This window comes from Necator americanus, chromosome III (genome assembly GCF_031761385.1).
Source record: "Necator americanus strain Aroian chromosome III, whole genome shotgun sequence".
Classification (NCBI taxonomy): domain Eukaryota; kingdom Metazoa; phylum Nematoda; class Chromadorea; order Rhabditida; family Ancylostomatidae; genus Necator; species Necator americanus.
This window is the reverse complement of record NC_087373.1, coordinates 38,899,123-38,925,372: the sequence shown is the minus strand read 5'-3', so window position 1 is coordinate 38,925,372 and position 26,250 is coordinate 38,899,123. Positions and strand designations below refer to the sequence as shown.

The 26,250-nt window shown below is 40.2% G+C and overlaps 4 protein-coding genes across 5 annotated transcripts; 1 reads left to right on the top strand and 3 right to left on the bottom strand.

Annotated features, from left to right (window-relative positions):
* Nucleotides 1-182: 182 nt before the first annotated feature.
* RB195_012325 (uncharacterized protein) lies at nt 183-5,656 on the bottom strand (the record flags this gene model as incomplete). Its single annotated transcript, XM_013441263.2, has 11 exons — nt 183-326; nt 454-627; nt 686-763; nt 3,401-3,562; nt 3,636-3,768; nt 3,824-3,906; nt 4,002-4,166; nt 4,225-4,316; nt 4,509-4,612; nt 4,675-4,769; nt 5,591-5,656. 11 exons carry the CDS (start codon nt 5,654-5,656, stop codon nt 183-185), a joined length of 1,296 nt encoding a protein of 431 aa, XP_013296717.2.
* A 341-nt stretch (nt 5,657-5,997) lies between these two features.
* RB195_012324 (uncharacterized protein) lies at nt 5,998-6,826 on the bottom strand (the record flags this gene model as incomplete). Its single annotated transcript, XM_013441262.2, has 4 exons — nt 5,998-6,111; nt 6,189-6,320; nt 6,483-6,578; nt 6,695-6,826. 4 exons carry the CDS (start codon nt 6,824-6,826, stop codon nt 5,998-6,000), a joined length of 474 nt encoding a protein of 157 aa, XP_013296716.1.
* A 1,889-nt stretch (nt 6,827-8,715) lies between these two features.
* On the bottom strand, nt 8,716-18,590 carry RB195_012323 (uncharacterized protein; the record flags this gene model as incomplete). Of its 2 annotated transcripts, XM_064194128.1 has the most annotated exons (20): nt 8,716-8,731; nt 8,976-9,090; nt 9,251-9,338; nt 9,766-9,861; nt 9,926-10,102; nt 10,561-10,662; nt 10,735-10,823; nt 10,903-10,951; nt 11,016-11,077; nt 11,897-11,987; nt 12,042-12,173; nt 12,512-12,664; nt 12,799-12,978; nt 14,174-14,374; nt 14,568-14,714; nt 15,572-15,625; nt 15,681-15,837; nt 15,932-16,060; nt 16,916-17,087; nt 18,488-18,590. In XM_064194128.1, the coding sequence occupies 20 exons, from the start codon at nt 18,588-18,590 to the stop codon at nt 8,716-8,718; spliced, it is 2,313 nt and encodes a 770-aa protein (XP_064051711.1). The 2 variants fall into 2 exon arrangements, with proteins under 2 accessions (XP_064051711.1, XP_013296715.2); XM_013441261.2 differs by lacking the exon at nt 18,488-18,590 and having other exon boundaries at nt 16,916-17,028.
* Nucleotides 18,591-22,959: 4,369 nt separating this feature from the next.
* On the top strand, nt 22,960-25,451 carry RB195_012322 (uncharacterized protein; the record flags this gene model as incomplete). The annotated part of the gene is made up of 4 exons (XM_064194127.1): nt 22,960-23,026; nt 23,974-24,046; nt 24,586-24,639; nt 25,445-25,451. 4 exons carry the CDS (start codon nt 22,960-22,962, stop codon nt 25,449-25,451), a joined length of 201 nt encoding a protein of 66 aa, XP_064051710.1.
* Nucleotides 25,452-26,250: the final 799 nt, after the last annotated feature.

Sequence of the window (26,250 nt, the reverse complement as noted above, 5' to 3'; positions counted from 1 at the left end):
CGGCACAACGTTGAATTTTAAACAATGTATTACTCTTTATTCAGTTGGTGCAATTCCAAATGTGTACATTTGTTCTCTTTAATCAAAATCTTGCCTTATCAACAATCAACAACAGCAACCATAAAAAATCATTTGAACATGCAAACAAGCGAATTCAAAAAGAGAAGAAAATGTGGAGCATACTACGTTTTCTTTCTTGCTTTTAACAGATCAATGTCCATATTTGACTCCTGTTCAGACATAGACTGCTTTGGATTGAGTTCCATGATTTCGCCTTCCAGATCGTCAAGATCTTCCAGCAAATCAGCAACTTCGTCAACTTCACGCTGAATCGTTTTATTCGTTACCTCGTTGACATTCCACAAACAAAACGAAAGATAAATAATTTTTTATGTGTGCGATAAAGAACTGATAATGAAACAAATGCTTGAAGAGACTTAACAAAAACGGCACCTTTCTATTGCTGATCATTTTCTTCATTTCCAAAGAAGAAGGGCCTGATTGTGTTGTTGTATCCATACTGACATTATCCACGCCATCAACTATCGATGCTACTTGATTTGCTAGAGCTTCTTCCTCGGTGCGTTCGTCGAACTCTGACCCATTGTTCCTTGTCAATGGATTCTCCTGAACAAACTTAACGAAATAGAAAGAACAAATGAGGTGTAGATAGAAGAGGACTCGCGTTATGCATCACGCTGGGCTGCTCCGACTCCAAAAATTCTTGTGCAAGCTCAACAGCAGGTGCGACGAGCTCATTCGGCTGAAATTAGTCATTACCACAAATAACACAGAGAAATGTTCATGTACATTGCCAAGCTGAAAATTCTATTCCTATTCCTAAAACCTATGCGATATTTGGAATCTATTAAAAAGCAATAGTGGTAGCGCCTCTCCCAGCGGATGGTTCACAGGCGGTCAGTCGTGAGGCTACTCATCGAAAGATCCATAGCGGACAAGTGAACTAAGCACACACAACAACAGCGAACTCATTCCTGCCGTGAGATGAAGGTGGATTTATAGGATGGACAACTCTCTTTACTGTGCCAGGTTTGATTGATTGATGTATACTACTCACCGCTCCAGCCAAAAATCAGGTGTCTGGGATGTGAAGAGGGTGGAGAGCTGATTGATTAGAGTCCTCTCCAAAAAAGTAGCCCCATCTATTCATTCCAGAATGATGCAACATTCTCTCCTACCCAGAAACCGTAGAATTAGAGGTTTGCAAGGCCCCACGAGTCTTAAGACCAATAGTTAAACACAATGAAAACAGAGCTCCTTTTGACTTTGGAGGAGTATTTAAAGGAATAGCACCAGTATGGACAAGGTTGCTCCAACATAGAACTACGAAGAACTCAAACCTTTCAGGTCGACCCGAATAAGTTCTACAGAGAAAGCCATATCCTCTACAAGGCCAATGCTGGTGATTTCAATGCGAACAATGACTTTGTTCAGTGTATTATCCTCTCTGTAGCCTCGAAGAACGCCTGAGGAACTTCACAGGTGGACCCGCGCCAGGCACGAGCAACGGAGAGGCTCTCTTTGTTCATTGTGATGACCGAGTGTCGCCCGTAAAAGGTCGCATCTCTCAAAAAAAAAGCTCCTTTCTACGGTGAAAGTGCGAGTTCCCGGTGTACCGAAGTTGGGACCCAACCACTGCCTTCTGCGAGGGAGATTTACCTTCACGGGATAAGGAGAGAAGAACGCAAAGATCACGAACGGAGAAGGATCAGAACTACTGTTGACTAGGTGTTTTTCGTTTCCAATCGAGTCTTGAGGGGATACAAGGTCATTGCAGCTGATTTCAACGCGAACAATGACTTTGTTCTTTGCTCTAAGTTCATCATGATGACAAGGACCGCCCATGAAAAGTCGCATTTCTGAAAGAGCTTTCTACGCTGAAATTGCAAGTTGCCGATGGAGAGTGCCGCAAAGAAACTTACATCGTCACCTTTAATTAAAGATCTCGGTATTGTGCCGAGGTTCTACACCGGATCCAACCATCGCCACCTTCAAGGAAGACTTTCCTTCACACGGAAAGTGGAAAGTTCAGAAGACAAAGTCTCAGGAATAGAATTAACTAGGGACTTTCCGGTTAGGCAGTTTTTGAGAGGAAACCGCGCAGGAAAATGTGGTATGGTCGATTCGTAGAGCATCTTCACGACTCTACGAGGAAAGTGGAGAGTTTTAATAAAACCAAGAGGCACTTGTCTCCAAAAACCCCAAAGCTCGTAATTCAGCGGAGAGAAGCACGCACTCGAGAGTTTTTGGAGACAAGCATTTCGTTATCATAGACTTAAAAGACCTTGACTAAGTTAAATACCGTCATTGAAACCATTGAAAACCAAGATGTGTTTACTTAATTCATAAAAGTACATCGAGAGTGGTACAGTAACTTCATGGCCGAAATCCGGTAGTTCTAGAAGAAAATCTTGAGCATCAAGAGATCAAAAAAGGCCCAAGGGGGGGAAACCACTCCCCTCCTCCTTTTTCCCCCCCCCCTCCCACAACAAAAAAAAAAAAAAAAAAAAAAAAAAAAAAAAAAAAAAAAAAAATCACCAGTCTGTCGGAAGGAATGCTGGCTGAACTCGGAAGATGGTCTTCATGAAATGGATTTGATGACGCTTGAGTCTCTGATGTCCCATAAACGCTCAACGTAACGAGGGTAAGGAAATAAACACGATCAACGACCTGACCTCCGACCACTGCTACGTGGTTACTTTAACACCACCGCTCTTCCTGCTTTGCTTGAGGAATCGCAAGCAGAAGTAAGATAAGGTCAGCGTAATTAAGGGTTCCATCAAAAGTTTGAGGTTAAGCATATCCTATTTCATCAAAGAAAGAATCGAAACTCTATCCTAAGTCAGTGGTTGAACATCAAAGCCGCGGTATATACCAGCAAAAGTAAGATAAGCTCTGAGTGAGTGGTAGTGAGAAGAAAGCCGGACAAGTTATGCGTTTCGACGACATCCGTTGAACTAGAACAGTGAGTGGCTGTTTCAACGCGACATTAAAGCAGCATAGGAAGACCGCCGACCTACTAGTCAAAGTTCTTCACGAAGACCATCTGAGAGAATTTTGGCGGTCATGATGACCTCTTATAAAAAGAAGCCACTGAGTTGTTCTTCCAGAAGATAGGGACGAATGTAAATATGAAATAGCGCCTTTTTTAAGCAAGGTAGACGAAAAACGGGAGTACAGATAGTACAGAAGAAACATTAGATGCAGCAGATCAGATCATTCTACCCATCCTCAAAGTTACGGAAGATTTTCAAAAACTCATAAAATTGTTCCAGAAAACTCGTTCGGGATAACGTTATTCTCATGTGGTCACGAAAGCGACTTAACGTCTTGTGGCTTCATTATCTTAAGACTTAAATTAAGCGAAAAAATGACATACGTGTGCCTCCTTGGTAGTCAACAACTGCGCATCCAGAGTTAGTTCAAATCCAGCTGGTTTTTGATATTTACTGCGTTTTGCTGCGTCGTCTTTTATAACAGTAGAGACCAGTTCGGACAAATCGACTACCCTCTGCATAGCGCGCATCACACAAGATTCAATCTGAACAGCTTCAAATTCGCACAATTCAAGCTTTCAATCCGATTAGCAAAGGATCCTCGGATCATGAACGTACCGTCCCCGTACTCAGAATTAAGTTTGTTGACTGGTGAAGAGCGCAGACTTCTCGGCGTTTGTTGCATGCAATAACCAGACATCCATAAAGGCATTGCCTTTCCTTGTCAGTAGGATCAATAACAACGTAGTCACTAAAATAAGCAAATCATAGAATCAGCACTGTAACGCAAAAAGTAACGCTCCTACCCTGTCTTTGTGAACCCAAATGAGACACATATCGGCATATGATAAATGTTAAGTGGCACAAGGGCTTGTTCATATTCGGAATGCTGGAAGTTCGCATAAAAATTAGATTTAAAAAAATCGTTGTTGAAGAAATGAAACAAAACACAGGAAGATGAAAGACGTATGATCGAAAACTAACAATAATAGTGTGATGCGGTTGAACAGTGACATTAGGACGGCGAAAGTGATGAAGAGCTGCGACAGCAGCTACAGATGCACAGTCTAAAAGACCTCCATCATCGTCTAGGATTCGAACATCCACTCTCAACTTCCAGACCTCTTTATGCGCACGGACACACAGAGACTTAATGTAAAACACTTGATGTGGTCATCTAGTAAACATAAATGGATAAGGTGATCACCTCAACATCGATACATCGCGAGTCTCTGAGCACTAGTTCCAGCAAGCGAGTTAATTCCAAGCCGCGTTCACCCAAACGATTATGCTCATTGGCTGAAAACTTTGAAATCACCACGTCCGCTATGTAAGAACTGGATAAGTGTCAAAAGTACGTGTATAGTTGGACTACAGCAATTCAGCTTCTCAAAACAGAAATAATCACAGAAAATAGTAAAATGCTATAGAAATAGTTAAAAGTACAACCGAATAAGCAATAGAAAAATGATAAATAGTCGCAGAAACTACCTGGGTTCCCCATAGGACTCATATCCACGTCAACCACAACGAAACCTTTGTTAGGACGGTTTGAGCGTGGCTCTGTGAGAGAAGCACTGACTGCGCACAATACCCTGGAGGAAAAATCGAAAACCCGCTGTTTGAATATTGTAAGTGTGTCATTTTACAAGCTCACTTGGTTTCTCCTATGGTGCATAGAGCCGTTCCACATTGTGCGCCCACTACGAGCTTCACCTGTCGAAAATCGCTCAATGTGCGACCGTCCAACCGCTAAAAGAAACCAGATGCTAGTTAACAGCTTTCTTCAAAGTTTTTGAATGGTACAAAGGAGGTGGGTAGAAAATGAACTCCTGATTAAAGCAACAAGGCCATCAATCCTTCTTTTGAATGTAAATCTGTTGAAATTCAACGTGAAAATGTAAAGTGATGTTTGAAGACACTTCTGAACTCGAACCCCGATCTCGATACATTGTAGTTATTGGTAGGACACTCCATGGATGCGATAGTCAGAGCCGGTGCTCTGACCCTCTTCACTTCTGGACGACAGGCGAAAGGGCCCCCTTCACTTGAGCTGCACCCCATGAGTTAAACCCCTTTCACCTGAGGAGGGTCCGGCTCGACCCTATAGCACCTATGGGGCACTCTGATCTTTCTTCAATTTCTTTTTCTTTTTAATTTTTGTGGCACCCGTTACTATTTATAGGGCTACTTCACATGCTGTATGGCATGAAGTGAGCAACTAAATTGATTCGCTGGGCAGTTTCTAAAAAAAATTATCAAAACTAGCTAAAACTGCTTCTCGTCTACTGTTCTTTCCCAGCTACACTAGCTCCCGGATACTAACGACAACAAAATTGCAGGTTCACTTTATGCGCTAATGTTCCATACACAACCGTTCCACAAAAAAAAAAAAACTTTGTAAGAACGAATAGCGCAACAGTTCAAAATGGTAATTCAATGGAAACAATTTCTATCAGCACGGTAAAAAAAAAGAAACAGAAAAAAAGAAGAATAAAACAGAACAGAACGAAACAAAAGAACTGATATTACAAATACTGATCATAATTGGTATGAACCTGGATTTTTCTAACCTGATTTTCGGCAAATCCTTCAAGAATAAACTTGCGCTCACAAGTCGACAATGGGTCGTTTCTCATCTGGAGAGCTAAACATCATTTTAAAAAAAAACAAGAAGTTTAGCAATAGCATACGGTTCAGAAGCTACTGTGATTCCCACAACAAAGCAGTTCTACGTTTTGAATTTTTTTAATATAAATTCAACAAATCAAGGATAAACAAGAAAGCAAGGCATCATCGAAAATCTCCTTGACAATAGTAACAAAAGAGCTTGTCTCTGCTCGAAGAAAGTTCATAAAGCAAAGCACTGGGGAATAAAGAGGAAATAATGCCTTGACAACAATAGAGAGGCAGAAGAAGAAGAAGGAACTATCAAGAACAATGACGGAACTCTGAGATTCTATAAAACACGTCGTTTTTCTCACTTAGGCAACGGCATCTGAGCAAGTTGCGCTTGGATTTTCGACTGCAGTGTGTCTGATATGATGTTTCGAGTACGTTTCTTATCGACAATAATCTTCTCTATGGTTTCCACCTAAATGAAGAGAAAAAAAAAACCAACTAAAGTAATTTCAACAAATCACTTGAGATTATGAGAAAATTTCGATTCACCTGCTGTGTTATGTATTTTCTCTTCCGTTCAAAGAATTCGCCGGCCTTTTCCCGACTAATTTCGGCAAAATATCCAGTACCCATCTCCACTAACATCCTACTAGGATCATTTAATTCCGCTCGGATATACATCTGAGAGGAAACAGCAATAAGAGAACATGTGGAAACAATATGAAGCAGTAACATAAAGGAAAAAAGCATTGAACCCAAAATTCGCACAATTCAGAAAAAAAGAAAAGAAAAGAATAAAGAAATCAACTGATTAACCGAAAAATAGTGACAAACTGAACTTACCGACTCAGAAAGGGGGATTAGGGCAGTGTGACCAGGTGTGGCTGTTTTCAACACCTCCATCGATCCTATGCTCTGCTCATTTTTCCGAATTAGAGCCTTGAAATATGTCATTAGCGATTCAAAAGCATTTAGAAATGATCGGTTAGAATTTCAAAATTGTGGATCTCTTTTGAACATCGATTCTGTCGTCGTCAAGTAATTTTTTGGCTCACCTTTAGTTGGTTAGCCGATTCTTGGAAGAAGCTCAACTCTTGCTCCACTTGTCTTTGCAAAGCACTAATCTGTTCGATGTCTAGCTCTGCTATCGGCACTCCTGATGGCTTAGCATCTCCCGTTTCAGTCATAACTAAGCCTGACTGAAATCAAATACTCACCTTGTTTTATTATTAAAAGAAATTAAAAAAAAACGAGCAAACGCACAGAGCAATAACAATTCTTACACAGAAAAAAATCGACGCATTACACTTCTGGACAATATTTACTGTTTTTACGAAGCAGAAGTTAGATTTTAATAAGGCTGGACGAGAATACGGTGAGAAGACAGCAGTTGAGTGCCCCACTAAATAAGTGAACTCAATTCTGACGCGAAAAATATCCTAAAAGATCATACAGTACGATCTATCTGACATTTCTAAACTATCTGAAGTTCATTGCAGTTGCATAAGCTGCCGGCAGAGTTCAGAGAGGCACGGGCGCGCGGTTCGGCGGCTCTGCGGTTTTGGTGGTTTTGTGAATAGTCAATAACCACCAAAACCGCAGAGGCGCGAAACCGTGCGCCCGGGCGGTTCTGAACTCTGTAGGCAGCCTAAGTGGCTGCGCTCGAAGCGGTGCGGTGGAGCGTAGCGGTTGAGATCGAGGTGGGACCCTTCTTGCCACAATTAACGTTGCAGTTCGCCATGGTCCCACATCTATCCAACCATCGCGCCGCTTTCGTAACTGCACCGAGCTTCGTGTCGTTTTGACCTGGCTATAACTATGTACAGTGGTGGTTTTTCAAAGCACCACGGGTGTCTGGTGACCACAGAACGGCCAGGAAGAAAAAGCAACAGAAATATTGACGTTGTAGACAGCGGTGACGAATACAAAGCCACAGTTTTTATGTCGTATTACACAGCATAACATTCCACACGGCAAATTTAATCCATATTCACCCTCGAGAACTTCTGTAGTGCCAACATTACTCGCAAGTACAATATTTGTGAATAAACAGAATCTTATGCCCAATTTTTGCTAAATGTTGGAAAAGGCAGTGTAAACATCAAGATGACAAAATGGAGGAGGTGTTAATCATCGAAGTTATGTTGTTTTTAAACTTTGAAAACAAAATATGTCCATTTGAATTTAGCAAAGGCTTCTCTTATGCAGGTATAATTGAGGTACTCCTACTGGGATGTACTGAATCTAAATTATGATAAGTGACTGGATTTATATCTTACACAATCATTGACTTATCCAATGCAAAGTCTAATAATTACAAATAAGAGTAGAATGAAATGATATTCTCAAATATAAACGGAATCACAATCAGAATATGTAACTTCTTCAAAGATCGGACCACTTTCTGATAATTTTATCCTCATCAAACGAAAAAAAAAAAACAAAAACAAAATGCATCTACTTTGAACGAACGACATAGAAACCACGGATCATGGAAACTACTCGACGAATCGTAACCTAGGGCAGCGTCTGTGGGTGCACATCCTGCCTTCGACTTTACGTCTCCTTCGCGACCCATTAGTGCTCACCTCATTTTTTTTTTTGGGAATCACGGATTATGATGGCTATGATATTTGCATGGTTGAAACATTATGAACTATTTATTCACATAATAAATACAAACAACTTTGACAAATATATGATGAGGTGGCTATTACGCGAGAAATCTTTTGTTCTCATTAAGCAAGAGAAAAAAAAACCGGTTTCAAATAACTGGGTGATTTCGTTTGACCAACTTCGATTGTTTCTGGATAAATCATTGCGGTGACTTAGAAATAAGAAAGAACCAACCAAAAAAGACTGTTGGTAGGAATATATTGGCATCTACGTGACAGCATAGCAAAAGAGTGCCCAACGGAATTAGCTATGAATGACAAAACATTGCGAAAAATCCATAAAACTAGCTTATTCTCTCCTCTCTGGATGGTTTTGCTCCAAAATCCAGAAGAAAACAGGGACACGACAGAATATCCAACGATAGGAGATAAACCTTCAGTTTTGGCGTTCGTAGCATGTTTTACTTTATGACTAACCTGAAATAAGCGTATAATAAAAAAATCCTTTTAATGGAGTAAAACGATCTGAGCAAAGGACCATGACTGTCTTTCACCTCCTAATGGACTTTTTTCAGTTAAAAACATTCATTAGGAAAAGCTATTTACCCAAATCAGAGGCATATTCGAACACAACTAAACACAGTGACAACTCATCAGTAATGCTAAAAAATGCTAAACAGGTAAGAAACTGAAGTTATTATTCCTATAAGGAGAAACGTACCCCTTCTGTGCAGCGATTGAGCGGGCTTCTCCAGCTGCTGATTTTACGTGGACGTTAAAATATGGGTGTGCGCATTCCACATCCTTTTCTGCTTTCAGTGCTAAATTTTCTTTCCCTACAAATAGAAATTTGCAATCATATTAGCAGTTTTCACATAATTAACATAATCTCACAAAATGTTTACTTCTCGGCTAATCAACAAATTAGGTAGGATAGTGTTGTTTAAAATAAAAAATTACGAATGGAGAATTAGAGAAAGAGATTTAAGTGGGCACCTGGATATCTTGAGCATTTCTCCTGAACTTTTTTGTCCATTGGAACAGTGCCGCTATGCAAACGGACACTACTCGCAGATGGCTCCGCCTGAAGAAAACAATTTCCCATGAAACGGTACGAAAACTTGAATCCGCTGTAGCAACTGCTGTAGCACTTTTTGGGAAAGTCGAAGAACTATTTTTAAAAGAGAGAAAAAGAGCTCTGAGTCCCCCCTCTACCTTCCCCTCTCCCTCCCTTTCTCTGCTTTGAGAAATTTTCAGCATGAACTATTATTAGAGTACTGTTCTGCAGTTATGAACAGAATTCACATAGTTTTAATTTCCCCTTGATTTGATTTCAATTTTTCAAAGAAATCCTGCTGGTCTTCAAGTCTGTACAGGAACAAACGCATCCGACCATATTGCAGGATATGAGTTCTGGAAATACGTCACGGATCCTGGCTGTCATAGTACAGTATCAAATGTTGATAGCAGGCTCGATAACAAGTTTTACTTGGTGAGAATTCCAATTCTACCTCTCTAGTCGTTGCATGTACTCCACTACGCCGAAAGAAACTTCCGACCGATGCAAAAGTTTTCTCCAAGCGCTGCCGTGCTCCCGATGTTTGCGGCTAGCAAATATAATAGGATTAAACGTAGTTTTATAGGTTGAGGAAGAAAAAGAAAAGAACAAACCTGTACCAAACCGGATGAAAAAGTGCCAAGGGGTGGAGGAACAGTTGTTTTTAGTTTTGGCATCGATGAAGATGATGTATGTTCATTTAATGATGCATTACATGTTGCAAAACGTTGATGATTCGTCGTAGATTCGTTGGGCTCAGATGGTACGGAGAACGTGATGCGTAAACCAGGCTGTAAATACCATAAGTCAACAGGCACAAAATAATTAAACTGGTGCCAATCAAAAAGTTTCAAAAATGTCAGCAGAGCAATCCAGACAATAGGTGGTCACCATGAAAAATGGTAAGTGAGATATTGATATTCGTTGCAGAAGTGAGCCGGATTTGTTACGGTTCAAAAAGAACAGTAACATAATTAGATGAATGGAATATCACCTCTTGACATCATCAAAAGATTATATTTTCTAGAAGCTAGGGTTTGAATATAAATAAATATAGGTTTCTTGGAAATGAATATATCAAAGAGAAAAGAAACGCGGTCAGATAACACTACTAAAAAAATTTTGTGATAGTCTATTTATGCATAAATGGTCTCAATTCATAACTTCGAACGTGTTTGCTGAGCGAAGAGCCGTTTGAGAGCGAATTCACATTGTTCAGCAATTCTGGAAGCCAATCAACGACATCTACCTTCTTTCTCTCACTGTGTGCATCGGTTCCTGCGATATCACTCAATTCTTCATCACCATAATACGCTGTAACTTTTGACCGGCCATGAAATGATCGAGAAATCTGCAAAATATACAGCCATTGCGATTCAGAGCAAGAACGAATAAAAACGAATAAAAAAGTTTTTGGACCAACCCTCAAGTTGCGGTCAAAGGTCCTTTCAAACGATTCGTCCTCGAATTCCTGAATTTTTCGCTGTGATCGGTGGCTCATGTCAACATAAACTAAAGAAAGCGATAATTTGCCCAAGTCAACTCTAGTCTAAAATGCTGCACTGCTGTTCTAACAGTTCTCTGTACCAACCCGCTGTACGGTCATTTGTCTTCGGCTCGGTCATTCGAGAGTTCGTCGTCTGAACAGTTACCCACTACAATTTTCAGTCCGGATACTGAATTCGTACTTAAACCGACACTCACACGTATATCTTGATCCTCCGTGGATAAATCACTTAGAGACGAATTGCACGAATCAAAAGAGTCTGGAACAACACTCTAACCACATTATACTAAAATATTATACAAAGCGCAATTTTGTTTTTTTTCCTCCGTTGTTTTGACGCAAATTACCACGTACACTTGGAAATGTCAACCTCAAATGTTTGTAAATAAATCTTTTTCAATGTGATGCTTAATAAATTTTCACAGTTCATCGCACTGGCGGAATATTGGGATGTAGTTCCTAGTTGGAAGGATAAAAAGGATAGTCTCTTGTGCGTAATTAAATCTACGAAAGGACTTTTGAAGGGAGTAACGGAACAACATGCTCGATAGCGTTGTATCAAGCAGTAATGAAGATCCCGGGTAGACAAAGAAGTGAAACGTTTTTTGAAGCAATCAACGATTTTCTTGGAACTCTTTGCACGGAATTGGAGAGAACCTGGTCCATTCGGGATATTCTACGATGCTGACCACGAATATGCATGGCCCGTAGACGATATTTCCGCGACACGATGATCAATTTTATTAGGATTGCTGCAAATTTATCACGCACATTCTCTAAAATGCGACAAAAAACCGCTTACGGGAGTGTTTGAGAGTGGCTTTTGTCGGTGTACGATATCGCATATCGGTATTACCAATATTCATCTACTTTTGTTATGGAGACAGTGGATACTTCCCTCCCGAGGTCATACAAATGTTAATCACAGTTTTTTTTTGCAAATGCCAAGAAACTTCCAAATGTTTCGTACGTCTTTGTACAATGTGTAGACTTTTTAGCATTGCTTCAACAAATTATGTATTTGTTGCGAAAAAAGTAATGTTAGCATCGCAATAAACCTTTATTTCGTTGAACTAACCGCTGCCTATATCAGCTTCCAAAGAAGCTTCAACCCGTTTTTTCATCACCATTTGCTTCAGACGAGGATCTTCCATATTCAGATGAATGAACTAAAATAAGTAGTATCGAAAACTTTCACTACATTCTAGCAACCTATTAAATACCCCTCGCATATCGAGCTGAATAGAGCCGGCGAACTTCTCCAGCACCAGTTCCTTCCACGTCATCAGATACTCAGCTTTTGGATCTAGCTTGACGCCATATTTCTCAGAATAAAGATTCGTAATCGAGTCGAGCTGAAAGAATATAGTTCTTGGTGTGCAAAATCAAATAGAGTGATGGTTCGACTATGAACATTTGTTGTGTGTCATGCGTGATCTTGCACAATTTTTGAAAGCGTCCTACGTTTAAGTATGAATTCTCATTTCAATTATGGAAAACGTCTCTTAGATTCCAAGGCTTAAAACCAATGGAATCCTGTTAAAATTCAACATTTTGCATGGGAGAGCAATACAGGAACAGAAAAATTATTTATGCATCTATCTGAAAGTATTTATGGGCTTTACACGGCTTTGGAACACAGCGAAACGAACTCTATGTGATGTGGAATTCTAACGACTGTAAATAAACGTACGTGGACAGGCTCAGGTTCCTTCTCTATCATAATGCTTATAAGGCGATCGTATAGCTCAGAAATTGATGGTGGATGTCTCGGCGGTAGCTCTGATCGCATTTCTAGAAGCTTGTAACAGCGTACTCCAGATCCTCTTATCATTGTAATTTCAACCTTAAAAGAGAAATTGAGAAAAACGAGGTTCTATTCTTTGAATGAGAACCAGATAAAGAAAACAAGCATGAACAAAACAACTTGCTTTAATGTACAAGAGGAAATTAAAGGAAAATATTTCCAGCGTCACTAACGAGATCCGGCAGAAAGGTTTCGACCATTTTTCGTGAAGAAGTCACGCCAAAGTACTTCTTCAGCTCATGCTTGTCCAATTCAACCTTGTAAAGGTCTCTGTACTTTTTTCTGAGTAAATCCGCGGTTGCAGTTCCACCACAACTACGAAGCGCTGTGATGAAACGATGGACACCAGCAGCCTGCAAAGAAAAGCTATGAATAGTGGTACAATAACGGGTTCGCCGACCACGAGCAGTATTCGACAGTAATCGACACGTTCTGTTTTTTCTTGTGTTGACTGCGACGACAAAGGTCTTTCCTTAAAGGCATCACCACATTGTATGGATGGCGTTGTATGGATTTTCGTTGGAGTATACCTAGATCGGGTCGTAGATTATTAATACAAGGGTGGTTCCGCTCATCTCTCCCTGCGTCACTGTAAACAGATGGTTCCGGAATGTGGTTCCTTGCGACTTCCTCTTCTGCAATGAGCCACCCCCGCTTGCGATTCGTCGAATGAAATGCCTATGGCGACGTCCGATTTTCGACGAATCGCAGACGTGGGCGTGTTTTTTTTTTTGAATTTTTCACGCCTCATCCATACACAACACTTCTCGCAAAAAGCTTTGATGGCCCTAGCAACTTGATTAGATACGATAAGCAAATGATTCCGTGTGTATTTTTAAATGTAAGCAAAACAATCAATTGTTCCTCAACCTAATATACTTATACAACGGTTATACATCTTCAACTTAGAATTCTCTGAGTTTGGAAGCATTTCATGGAATTTATTAACTATTAAAATTGGCATAATTGGTTCAATAGCGTGAGCGTCTGCGCTCGAAGGACGCGGTAGGAATCGAGGTGGGACCAGCGAAAAATGGTGCTAGCAAAGGTCCCCTCTCGATCCTAACCCACTGCACTGACTCAAGCGCTTACACAAATGCACCGGGCTTTATTTCGTTTTGACCACTACTATATGTCCAAACCGATGACTCTGCTGAAATCGGAATTTTGACGGTGGACTAACTAGAGCAGTGAAAACTAAGTTAGACAATCACAATTTGAGCAATTACAATTACAATTTTAATTTACTTTATTTTGGCAGTACCAGCACTAGAACACATTTGAGTTTATTTTTGTGGACGACCTCTAAAGTCATATTTTTAGCACAAAAAAAAAACAAAAAACCAGTACAAAAAAAGCTAACTAGTACGAGTCGGTCGACTTTGGGGCAACCCCAAATGACCCTTCTATTCCCCGGTCTGCAACAGTTCAGCTGTCACAAAGAACCTAAACCTCGTAGAACTATAGAAATACATAACTTTTGGTGTCATTTCCAAATAATTAGCAGTTCTAATTAAATGCAATATACGAATAAAAATACAAGCTCACCGGCGAGTAACATGAAGCAGGATCGACCATTTTCGAGTTCACGCGAGAATTATTGCGACAGTCTTCGGTGGAAAACAAGGACGATTCAGTGCTAGTCGAGCTCCTTACCGAAGACAAAGCGTCTTTCTTTCTTCTGCTAAGAAATGAAGAGTCTACGCCATTTTTGTAACTGTCGGCCATCATCGATCGTGGACATGAATCCTTCAAAACCAAAATTTTACTTGAAAAAACATCAAGAAAGAAGGGGAAAAGCTATGGGATTTCCAGTCCAAAGCGGCACGTATCACAAGGAAAGAAACCTTAAGATGCATTCTTCTCTACGAACGCTTTCTTGAAAAAAAACAGTTGTGGGAATACAAGAAGTTTGATATACTTTGAAAAAAAAGGAAAGTACCGCGGTTTCCCAAGTCTCTGCATCATTATTGTTCCGTGGCTGATTCGCAGCAATGCAAGAACTCCGCGAGAGATTGAAACCCTTATTAGGACCAGGAGTGGGGGAAGGTTCTCCATTTTCTTCCCACAGAGCATTGTATTCTAGTTCCTAAACGATAGTACCTTCAAATTTTCGTTCCGATGTTCAGCAGCAAGAGACGAGAGTCGAGAATTGCAATAAACAACCCTAATTGATGTTAATTCTACGACTGCCACACGTCTTGTACCTTTAGTAATTTCGTTCTTGATATAGGATGGTTAGATATAGGACGCTCCACGCATAAAATAAATGTCTACAGAATTTAGGATTAGGCGAATCCTAGGAGATGAAAGTTATCGAGGTGATGTGAGGTAATAATCCGATTAAAATGAATGATTTACTGTTTCATTCTGTCTTAACGTCGAAATTGTTCTATGGGTCCGAATTCTGCATTGCGTTTAGTGGTACATCGAAAGCATACATGATTTACCGACAGAGAAGATAAGAAGGGACGGAAATTGGAATGTTCATCAAAGAAAATCCCAGACGGAAATTGAACAAGGAAGATTTGCTCGTCAATCATAGTACAAGTAAATGGGTGGCAGATTTCAGCAGACCTGCTAAGCAAAATAATACCCAACTAAAAGAAACATACATAGAAATAGAAAGATACAAAATACCTCAAAATATGACTAGTGGGTGTCATCGTAACACTTTACCACTAAGACAAACAAACAGCACAATTAGGAAGACAATAGACAATCGAGATCACAGATGAAAAGGGACATAATGTACAAAGATCAGTACAAACGACAAGTTGCAATCTCTATGCCAAGATTCAAGGAAAGTCGAACTTTCGCACTTCCGCAACTTAATTTCTGTTCTTAGACAGGATGAATAAGAATATTAAATAAAAGAAATCGGAAATAAAATTATTAAAGTCTAATCTCAAGGAAATACAAAGTCAAAAATAGCAGTTTACTCACCTTTTTCGGAGAAAACGGTTTAAACATCGGACGATGGAAACCTGCTCCAAAAGCCTGTACGTAATTATCAACTGTAGAGTGCGCAATGTAATAACACTTAAAAACCTACAGTTGTTCGTCCGTGGAAGGAATGAGACTGAAAATTGTTGCGAACAAAGTATTGTCTGGAACTAGTATTCATCTTAGTTCCTTTATGCTTTTTCTTTTTAGCTTGACGACAAACGAGCGAAGACAGATCTTGGGTTGCCTTGTTTCCAGCTTTGATTCTGAATATTAAGACGAACGAAATGGTGAAAGTAAATAGTCTAGGATATTACCTGTTTTTCAAGTGAATAGAAAAAGTGGAAACGTGGAGCTTACTCGGCTTTATAGTGTTTCTTAGATCGAATTACTGCGGAGGTGAAGTAGCCAGAATTCGTCAACATCTCATCGATGGAACTATATCCCAATTCTCGGACACGCTTTACAAGTGGCGTGCTATTTATTTCACTTAAAAAACGATGACATTATGAGCCAATAGAAGGTAGTCCTTGAATTTAAGAGTCCTATAAATATTTGGGTGGTAATTCAATAAGATCCAGTAATGAAACTTCAGAATTAGCAGCAAACAGAGTTATAGAAATGAGTGAAAGAGAAATAAAAAAGGAACACCTACTAATCTGATTATAAATCTACGTATATAAAAGACAACCATGTATTTAGACTAAATTTATCCGCACATCAGTAGACAAGGAAGCGTATAAACGCGATACCCCAGAGTGTCACAGCCGTACAGTATAGTGTCCTAGTGATTGGGTGTTTCAATGAATATAGATGTAATACTAACAAAAACGATGTACTGGGGTGGGGTCGAAACCACTTGAGGCCTGGTGTAGTTGCCTAGCAGGTGCCAAACTCATCTCTGCCGTTCGATTGCAGCAAGCGATGGTCCCGCCCCGATCGCAATCGCTTGCACAAAAACGCAACTTCGAGCGCAGCCGCCTGCGCAATTGCACCAAACATCAGGTTGTTTTGTGCCGAACATTGTTTTCAAAGAGAGAGCAGATTATCCTTGACTCTTTCAAGAGTACTATGCAGTGGATTTGTAGCAGAGATGCAAGAATGAGAGAAAAAAGTTTGCAATAGTATAATGAAGTGATCGATACCAAGTAGTAATTAAAATAGTCAGGCGGAAATTACATTGAAAAAAACATCGCACTTCTTTTCCCTTAATTAATCGATGGAAAACGTCGGATGGGAAAGATGACTCTAATTCCCAGAATTTTCTTGAAAGATAGTAATCTCTCAAGGAAATTCTGAGAATTAGAGTCATCAAAACGTCGGATTGTCTTAAGGAAAACTCACTCATAGCTACTGCACAGTTGACTTGTAAGGAAATATTCATTAATCACGACTCCAAGGGCATAAACTTCCTTCTCGAGTTTATTCCTTTGAGAAACGAGCTCATCATCACTCATCTGAGACATTATTCGTCGTAGACCAGGAATCGGTGCGGTGCGGCTGTCAATTGATGTATCTGGAGGAGAAAAAATTACAGGGTAAAAACCTAATCAACAACCGAATAGAACATGGCGATATACAGAGAACCACAAAGAGAAATAATTAAAGGCAATGTGCATCACGAAATTGACGATGTTGAGAAAAACGAAATTGTAAACGAATAGATAGGGGTACAAGTATGATATACGTGATAATTCCCTTAGTAATCCAGAAAGAGGCGTCAGAAAAAGCCCATCTCCCCAGCGATGCAACCTATTACGAATAACAATAATAAGATAGTAGAACAGGAGCAATCCGCAACGCATATACGACGTGCTGGTGGATGGCTACCGCAAATCCATTTGAGTTTTTTTTTTTCTAATACTTTGGAGTTGTCCGCGTTCTGGTGCATAATAAGTTGGCAGGGCAGCAGAATCGCATAGACAAGATTACCAGATGTCTTCTTCCAGGTTACTAGAAAGAATGCGAAGAATCCATCCACAATCTCGAACTACATCCGCCCCTCTGTATTCCTGGAGAGTTCCTAACGTCGTTGATTTCGTAACACTGCCTTCGAAAACTGACGACGCCAATTCCAGATGGGACCTGTTTTTATTCTTCAAATTGCTTGTTTAACAGCGTATCACGAAACTGGCGATCGGAGTTTTATGGGTCGGTATAGAACTCGCGGTGTAGGTTACGAGTATGAGCCTGGTTCCATTGAATTCCCCAAATCGTCCTGAAAAAAGGCGCGTGAATGGCGTTGAACTTCTCCCGCCAACACTCACATACATAATACCACTTACGCCTTAATGGCAGTAAAACCTTGCAAGCTCCCAGTAATTTCTGACATTTAATGGTGATACGATGACTATTATTTACGACATTAACCATGATGGATGATATTTGTATAAAATATTTAATCTACGGTGAGCAGCGTTTGAGAAGTGTAATGTGAAAGCAGCGTAATAACCTCTGTCAGTCCATTTCAAGAGTTAAATGGCAAAAAAGTGAAAAAATTGTACTTCCGTGCGAAGTGAGTAAGGAGAGCCCAAGGTAAAGACGGCATTGCCGATTAGCACTGATCGTAATGAATGCCACTACCTCCTAACTTTTAGAAATTTTTATTTCGAACGAGGTCTTATAGTTTTTTCTTTCCTTTTGTATTCCTTTCAGCAACTTTCTCTGCCTTACGTAATGGAATGAAGAATCCAAACAGACAGAAGGGGAACAATGCATACTGGGTACGAGTAAAATATTTTCGAGAATGGATATTCCGAAAAGTCGAAGCGACATTCACTGAACAACCGTGAAGAATTCAGAGTGATGATTGAGATGTTTTATGTCATTTCTGGTGTCTCCTTCAGTTCACTCATTGACGAATCCGTCAGAAAATTCCAGACATATATTTGCGAGAAATCCGTGCTTCTAACCTACCGGTTACTGAACTTATCGTTGAAGCGTGATACTGATTAAAACTAGTAATTCTCAACTTTATCAATGAAATATCTTTACGGAGAACCAGAGCAGGATTGGGCATGGCAGAAAGAAAATTTCAAGTCAGACTTTTTCCGGTGGCAATCAAAAGACGGAATTAATCATTCTCTGAAAAATGGAAAGAAAGTGCTGTGAAAATCGAAGGCTACGTTCCAGACAACACCTTTGTCTGCTAATCTAACACATTTTCAGACAAAAACTAGAGTCTTTCTGCCTATTTTCTGAGAAAATTCCTTTCGCACATGTAATAGGGCAGGTTAAAAATTGTCTATTTGAATGGATGAGAACATTATCTGTCATTAACACATTTGTATCGTAGCAAAACTAAGAAAAAGTGAAAAACGCATCAGAAATCACTTATTTAAGAAAACATGGTAATTATTTTTTTGTCAGTGCAGCAGATTTTTCTTGCGATAGTTACTCTTTTGAACAGAAACTCATCGAAGATTGCAAAATTAATGAACAAATCGACCCTCACTCGCTCTACGCCTGATCCATTCACTCACTCGTATCAGAACAACCGCGTTGCGGAACGCTGAACGGTCCATACTTATGTACATATCTGAACAACACTTATGCGGATGTTTCAAGTGGCTAACAGCAAATATTCGTATGCAAGACCATTGAAAGCTGGCAAGAAACGTTCAGAATTACATTTCTTCCCAGCTTCCAATGGAAAAAAATCAACAAATCTAAATCTAAATCTATAAAATCTCTTTAAGAAAATGTACAAAAATCAAGACGTTCTAACAGAAGTGAATGGGTTGGTTAAGTCGGATGAAGCACTTTTCTCACCTGCTGTACATACATCGAACCAATCAGGATTCTTTAAGGGTCGCTGTAATTTCGGTTAGAGAGCTAATTAGTAAATAATTCCGTATTTTTCAACAGTGTTATCGAGTAAGAGGAAGAAAGTTACTCGTTCATGTGATATTGATTTGTTCACGTCAAAGCAGCATAAAACGAATACTAGAACCGCAAAGATCGGACTCCAGATCCAGACTCAGCTTTAGTCTAGTTTAATTTTTAACTTTTTGAATTGTTCAAAGTTTTTTTTAGAATGCAATTATCTGCCGAATCCCCTTATTTAACCGCACACTTACAAACTCTTTGTGAATCTGCTGCGATTTGATATTTCGCTTCCGACAAATACTCAATGAAACAAATGATCCCTAATTTGCGCTAATGAAAATAAATAATTCCGAACATGGGCCTGATCTGGACGATGATGTCATCCTCCATACAAACAAGAACTTGTACTAATCGTTAAATGATCACTTGCGACCATCCGCCTGACGATAATGTTAATGAATGATTAAATACAGCACAGAAATAGCGTCGCGCGCGCGATTCTTTAAAGATCGAAACCTGTTTTCTTCATACTAACAAAGATCAGCGCTAGTGATGATGATTGTTCACGTGATTATACCCTGAGTCAAAACTATGCACTTCTGCGGATGTGTCCATAACACGGAAAAGCAATGAAAAGGACAATTACATCATCCTAACAAATATATTTTAGTAATTACCAATTAGTTTATCATTACCAAAATACGGTAAATAAAACAATGTTTTTTTTTAATACATCAATCGCTCTTGAAGAGAGATTGGTGCGAAAACTCATAAAGAATGTTGTCGAAATAGTAACAAATATTGAAATGTTAACGCAGCTGACCGCCGCGCATCCGCCGTAATAACGGACACCTTTTCTCCCTTTTTGGGGGAATATGTCATGGGTGGATGTACAATACACTCCTTTAAAGGCAGTGTATCACGAAATTCACGACGCTGTGATCTGTCATGGATAATGCATGGATTCAAGAGTGGATTACGAATAGGCGACTGGCTTCGCTCAATTCTGCTTAGTTTTCCTGAGAAAACAGCGTTTCTCCCTACGAATTACGCGAAAACACACCACTCGTGTGCATGCGTCGCATCAAGGAGCAAGCGGTTCAAAATCGATGAGATTTCCTCAGCAGCCTATTCAAGTAAAACCAATGAATAGCTTGCTGAGAGAAACGCAAAGGTAGCGCGTTCTAACGTACCTCGGAGAGTAAATGCCGTTCTCACGCCGTTTTTCAGGACGTGTAAGAGGAAACTGAGTGGGTCGTGGTCCTGGACGTAATCTACACATGGAACTCCGTATTTTCCCTGAGAGACCCCAAAAGCGTCAGTTTCGTGATATGCTGCCTTTAAGCCATCAGCGGAGTTTGCGGCTGGTAACTTTGGGTTTCTCCATAAATTCGTGGCTAGTGGTCACTTCTTTTGGCTGACTGCTTCCAACAGCTGGTCCAAATTAGTGCAGAGCCAAAAATTTGGTCCCCCTCCACCGCAAAGTCTGCAGTACCCTTACCGTAGGGGAGTTAGGAGAACAAATCGAATAATAGCTGCTTCACACGCCATGAACTCTTGAAAAAAAAAAAGAAAAACAAGGAAAGAAGAAAAAGAAACGTGGATATTCTAACCACGTGATGTGTTCACCTTTCTTCTACGGATAAAACTACACCCAACGATCGACAATACATTGCCTACGCTGTGAAGGGGAGAACTAACCATGAGATGAACCGTCTCAATGCAGAACACACTTTCAAGCAACCATTTGATGGGTCATTAATATTCTAAAGGAACAACGGGGAACACACGAATGACGTATAATTTGTAGGATGTCTTAAAAGTGTAGCGGAAACCATCCGGAGAAAAAAATAAATAATCAAACAAGGAGAACTTACAATCCCCTCACAACAGAGGCTTCTCAAACTCGCAGGGAGCAAAAGTGAAAATCTCTACCCAACAAGCGGATAAAGACACAAGTGTAGTACTAAATTCCTCACTAGAAAAATCCCCGGAATGAGCTAGAGGAATACGTCCGCACGTAGAGTCGCACCAGCTCCACGCGTACAGCCAATTCGTGAATATTGACCGGGCGCTGCGGCATGACAGCGGGCGCAAAAGGACGAGTTTGTAGCTGCATATGGGTATGAATACGGTAGTGGTATGGACGATTGGGCAGGAAGTTGCGAAAAGAGCGAATTTTCTGCTACTTCATAGCGGATTATCGTTATTCTTGACTGTAAATATTATTTAAGGCTCCATCCCACTTTTTTTTCGCGCCAACGATGGTCCTTGGCGGTGCGCGCCAATCCTCATTGTTTTTGAAAATAGCTGGGAAATTATTAGGTCATTGCTTAGTCCCGTGGTGAGCTTCCAGTTTTCTTTTTTAATTTTTTTTTTCTGGTAAAATGTAGTTGGGGGGGGCACTCTACCGCGCTTCTTGAAGCTATTTTTTACTTTTTTTTCTCTTAGTAGCTTTAACCTATATGTTATAGATCCACTAACGCTTGCGGTTTAGGGCCCTGACTGTCCTAACGTGTTCAGATCCAGAAAAAAGAGCCTATTTGAGTACTCCACCCTACACTGCCTTTTTTTCTGGATTTTTTTCCTTCGAAGTGACGTCGAAGACATTTTCTTTCGGTGTTTTCAGTACTTTTTGTTTTTTTTCCAAATCATAGTCATGTTGGACTTTTCGGCCATTCATTGTGAGCATTTGAGGGGATACAAGATTTATGTCAGCCAGGTTACGACCGCTCATTGTATCGCTGTCAGGAGCGTACAAAATTTGTGACAGAATTGAAGAACGAGTTTTTATTAAGCGTTAGGGGATTCTTTCCCAGCATTTGACATTTATATTACTAGTCAAAATTTTGTTCAAACTCCATTTATTTGCATCGCTTTTCAGATAGTGTATTGTGGAGACTAAACATTGAAATTATTTACTTGAAAAATATGTATACCTGAAAGTTGCTGAACCTGTTGAAATAGTGGCCGCATTTAACGATGTTATATATATATATATATATATATATATATATATATACAGAGTTTTGCAAATTTAATGCACAGAAATTTTTGTAGATTACCTATCGGAGAGAGACCTCTGACTCCTTCGCCGGATTTTTATTTCGTTTAATGGCATCAACCCACGAATCTGAGGTGTCGCAGATTTCAGATGGAGTATTCTTATAGTTGATAGTAGATTATGAAGAGGAGGGTGATTCCGTCCATTTCTTCCTAATTGCCGTTAAAAACGGCCCGGAAGATGCGGCGCCGCACAAGGCTGGCGCACTCCAGTCGAACTCCTTGTGGAAAATAGTGCACCAGAACGCCCGAAGCCGTATCGTCCGGACCGTTTTCTACGGCAATTAGGAAGAAATGGACAGAATCACCCTCCTCTCCATAATCTACGATCCCGTATACGAATACTCCACCTGAAATCCATACCACCTCAAATTCGCGGAGTGATGCCTTTAAGCAAAAATCCTTTCATTTTAGCCCTAAATACTCTCCTTGTTAGAAGCTCTCAACTGTTTTACTCTTAGAAGATCTTGAAGGTGTCACCTATCCTGAGTTTACAGATGAGAAAAGTACGACTGTTAGCTATGCGTGAAATTAAGGATAGCCCTGGAGCAATTGATATACTTCGTAAGTAGTGGCAGCAGATGTTCGAACAGACCAGGAATTCAATCCATGGACTCACTACCCATCTGATATTGTATTTGGCAGGATGCTTTTGAGGTTTTGACCGAACTTCATAGCAGAATATTCTGTTCAGATTTAAAGGGAATAGAATCGTTGTGGGGAAGGTCCAGAAAGGTATCGGAGTGACGTTTTCGCTTCCTCGGCGAAGGCGTGCACTGGCAAGGCTCTATTGCACGTTTTCGTTTTCGTTTCGTTTTTTTTTTTCGTAGTTTTCATCGTTTTCTCGTCTATTGATCGTCCATAGTCGTAAAATCTTCGTTGTTCATCGTCGAAATACCAGGAAAAGTTTTTTTTGCTAGTTTAATGCTTTCTTCTGGTGCCAGTGTATTTCCTCAGAAAATTCAGTTTGTAGGGATTGAATTATTGCCACACTCTTCGTGTACCTAGCGTTGACCAGGAGCCAAGTTTAGGAATCCATGTCAAGAATATCTTCCGCTTGCTGTACACGGTTCAAGTCTCACATGAGATTTTTTGCGAAGATACCTTTTTTTGGGAATTTCCTCTCAAAAGCTTTGCGACTAGACGGATTTTTTTTTCGAAATCTCTAGCTAACACAGGTAGCAGCTTCAGCTAACAGACTTTTTGTGTCTATCCTTTCTGCGATCTTTTGCTCTAGTGGACTAGGAAATCAGGAGATGATAAGCAGATCCTTAGAATGACCGACGGACTGGTTGCAGATCTTGTTCTCACCTCATTTTCTGCTTTTTAGTACAACGAAGGCATGTCCTTTCGCATTTCGTTTGTTTTCGGTTGTTAATGTCTGCAGACGGCAGCTGCCACATCTTTTACTGTGTGCCAAGCATTTCCAACCGCCGATCGGATCGCGGGTCGCGCTGGCAACTGTTGTGACAGCAAACATGTAAGGAGTAAAGGTGACATCTGATGTCCAGGAGCGGATCAATGCGTAAATCTAGTGCGACGGAAACCCGATGGTAACATCGCTAGTGTATCGCGTGACCCAGCGTGAATATGCGATAGTTGATGGCTAAAAAAATCTGTTTTTGCCGAACTTTCATATCAGATAATTTAACTGGAGTAAGTGGGTATGAGCTAGTTTGACAAGGTACCAAGGACCAAGTGAATTGTGGAATTACCTCCTACAAATCTCATTGTGTAGTTATTTTGTAGCAAAATGTACCACCACTTTTCTTAACTCCAAACCGCGCAATATGTCCAGTGAGAAGTTGGTAAGGAAAGTGACGGTACGGTCTCTGCTATAGTTTTTCCATAATATTTTTTTAACTTATTTTTCATTCATTGTTTACTATTCTTCTATTTCTGTACCAAACATTTGTGGAGCAATACATTGAAAAACCGGGCGACCGCTTTTTGTCCGGATAAAGAAACATCTACATAGGATTGGAAGCGTTCTGGACAAGCGCTAAATGTCCAGAAATGAATGAAATGGCACATGGCATAGCCAAGACCAACCAGTTGACTTCGAGGCTAGACATTTTTAGGTTTTGATCTGCGGGGTCATGTGCGGGTTGCGTTCTAATTAGTACTGAGGAGACAAATCTACGCGGTGATCCACTAATATCACTGCAACTATTGAGGTGAGCAGAACAGTTTTCAGAATAAAGTTTATCAAAGCGGAGAATACAAAACAAAGGCAATGATTTTACACACAGGTTATCTAAAGTATAAAGGGATTTAATGAAAAATGCGATTAAAATTTATTTGGGTACGCAATCCAGTGTTGGTATCTCTCACATTTGAACTCAGAAAAGAATTGTTCGCCGAACTGATTTATGCTCTTCGAACATGCTGCTTTCTAGACTCAAAATCTGGTCATTTGCAGTTGGACAGCTTTTTTTAGGACAATTATCAACTCGTGATACATATATGAGTGAAATGTCACCAGTGACTAAAACAGTTTTCACTCCGGTTACGGTAAACAGCACTTTTACCCTATGCAAAAATCAGTGAGCATTTATTTCGATCGCTGCACTTTTTTTTCGACGATGCATTTTTGATGGAAAGGCGTCTTATGTACGACCTTGAGCGAACTTGTTTCGATGCTATTGTTGCGCTTCACATACGCTTCCTTCTTGTGCAAATGTATGTAGCGAGGCGGTGTCCGCTGGAACTCGACCGTCAGGAGCTAGTTCACCTATGAAGTGTCTCATTCCGCATATAAAAAACGAGGTCAAGAATAATCCGGGCCGAGACACGGCGGCGACGACCACTAAGTGTCTTCGTTGAAGCAGGTGTGAGCGCGTACAGGTGCACTTTCACCGACAATGGAAGCAGCATTCTGCGGTTGATGTAGTCAGCAAGCGGAAAACGGCGGTTTTTTTTTCTCTACGTGTCGCTCACGTCGATCGCTAGCCGGCTTCTTTCCATTGGCTTTTGTTTCAGGTTGTGACGAATCTCCGTGCAAATTTCACCGCGAAAAGAATTATGTCAAAGGATGCTGCGATGTTCTTGGAAGGAATGCTGCGTTAGAACCGCGGAATTTCGCATAAAGTATAAACGTAAGTGTTGCCCGTTGATTTCGTCGCTTAATTCTCTTTAAACTTCTTTGTTACTACATGTAAACGCTCTATATTATGTTGTAACAATCACGAATCTGAGAGAGACATTTTGATATCGGTTACCAAGAACTGTCATCGGCCAAATAGGAGAAAAAATTAGCAAAGCAATGCCAGAAACGTGAGAGCGCTTCGATTTTTTTTCTATTTTTTCGATACCTTGCTGTAACAATTCTTTGCCGATAGAGGCATCGTATCCGCGATAGTACACAGTTCCGTGATTGCAGAAATATCTATGGAAATTTCTATTCTTATGCTTCTCAACCCTCCAATTTTTTGAGCGGGATATCCGGCAGCTCGCACCACAGCTATTCCTTTTACTACTGGTTATACTAAGCGTAACAATACTGTACTTTATCCGACCTGTCGAACGATAAGAAGGGAGCTTATCCAGTGGGAAACCTCTCTTTCGTCAGACATTGATTTTTTCAAAATTTGGTTTTAAAAATAAGCAGTATTTGCAAACAGTGCATAAAAAGTACAAGTAAATTAACTTTAAATTAAATTCACTCATAAGCAAACATGAAAACCAGCCTATTCTATTTCAGCCTTTGAGAATCCTCAGTTTTTTTTTCTGCGGTGTGTGAAGCTTTTTTGTAGAGAAACCACGTGGGCAGCCGAATTATGTACAAT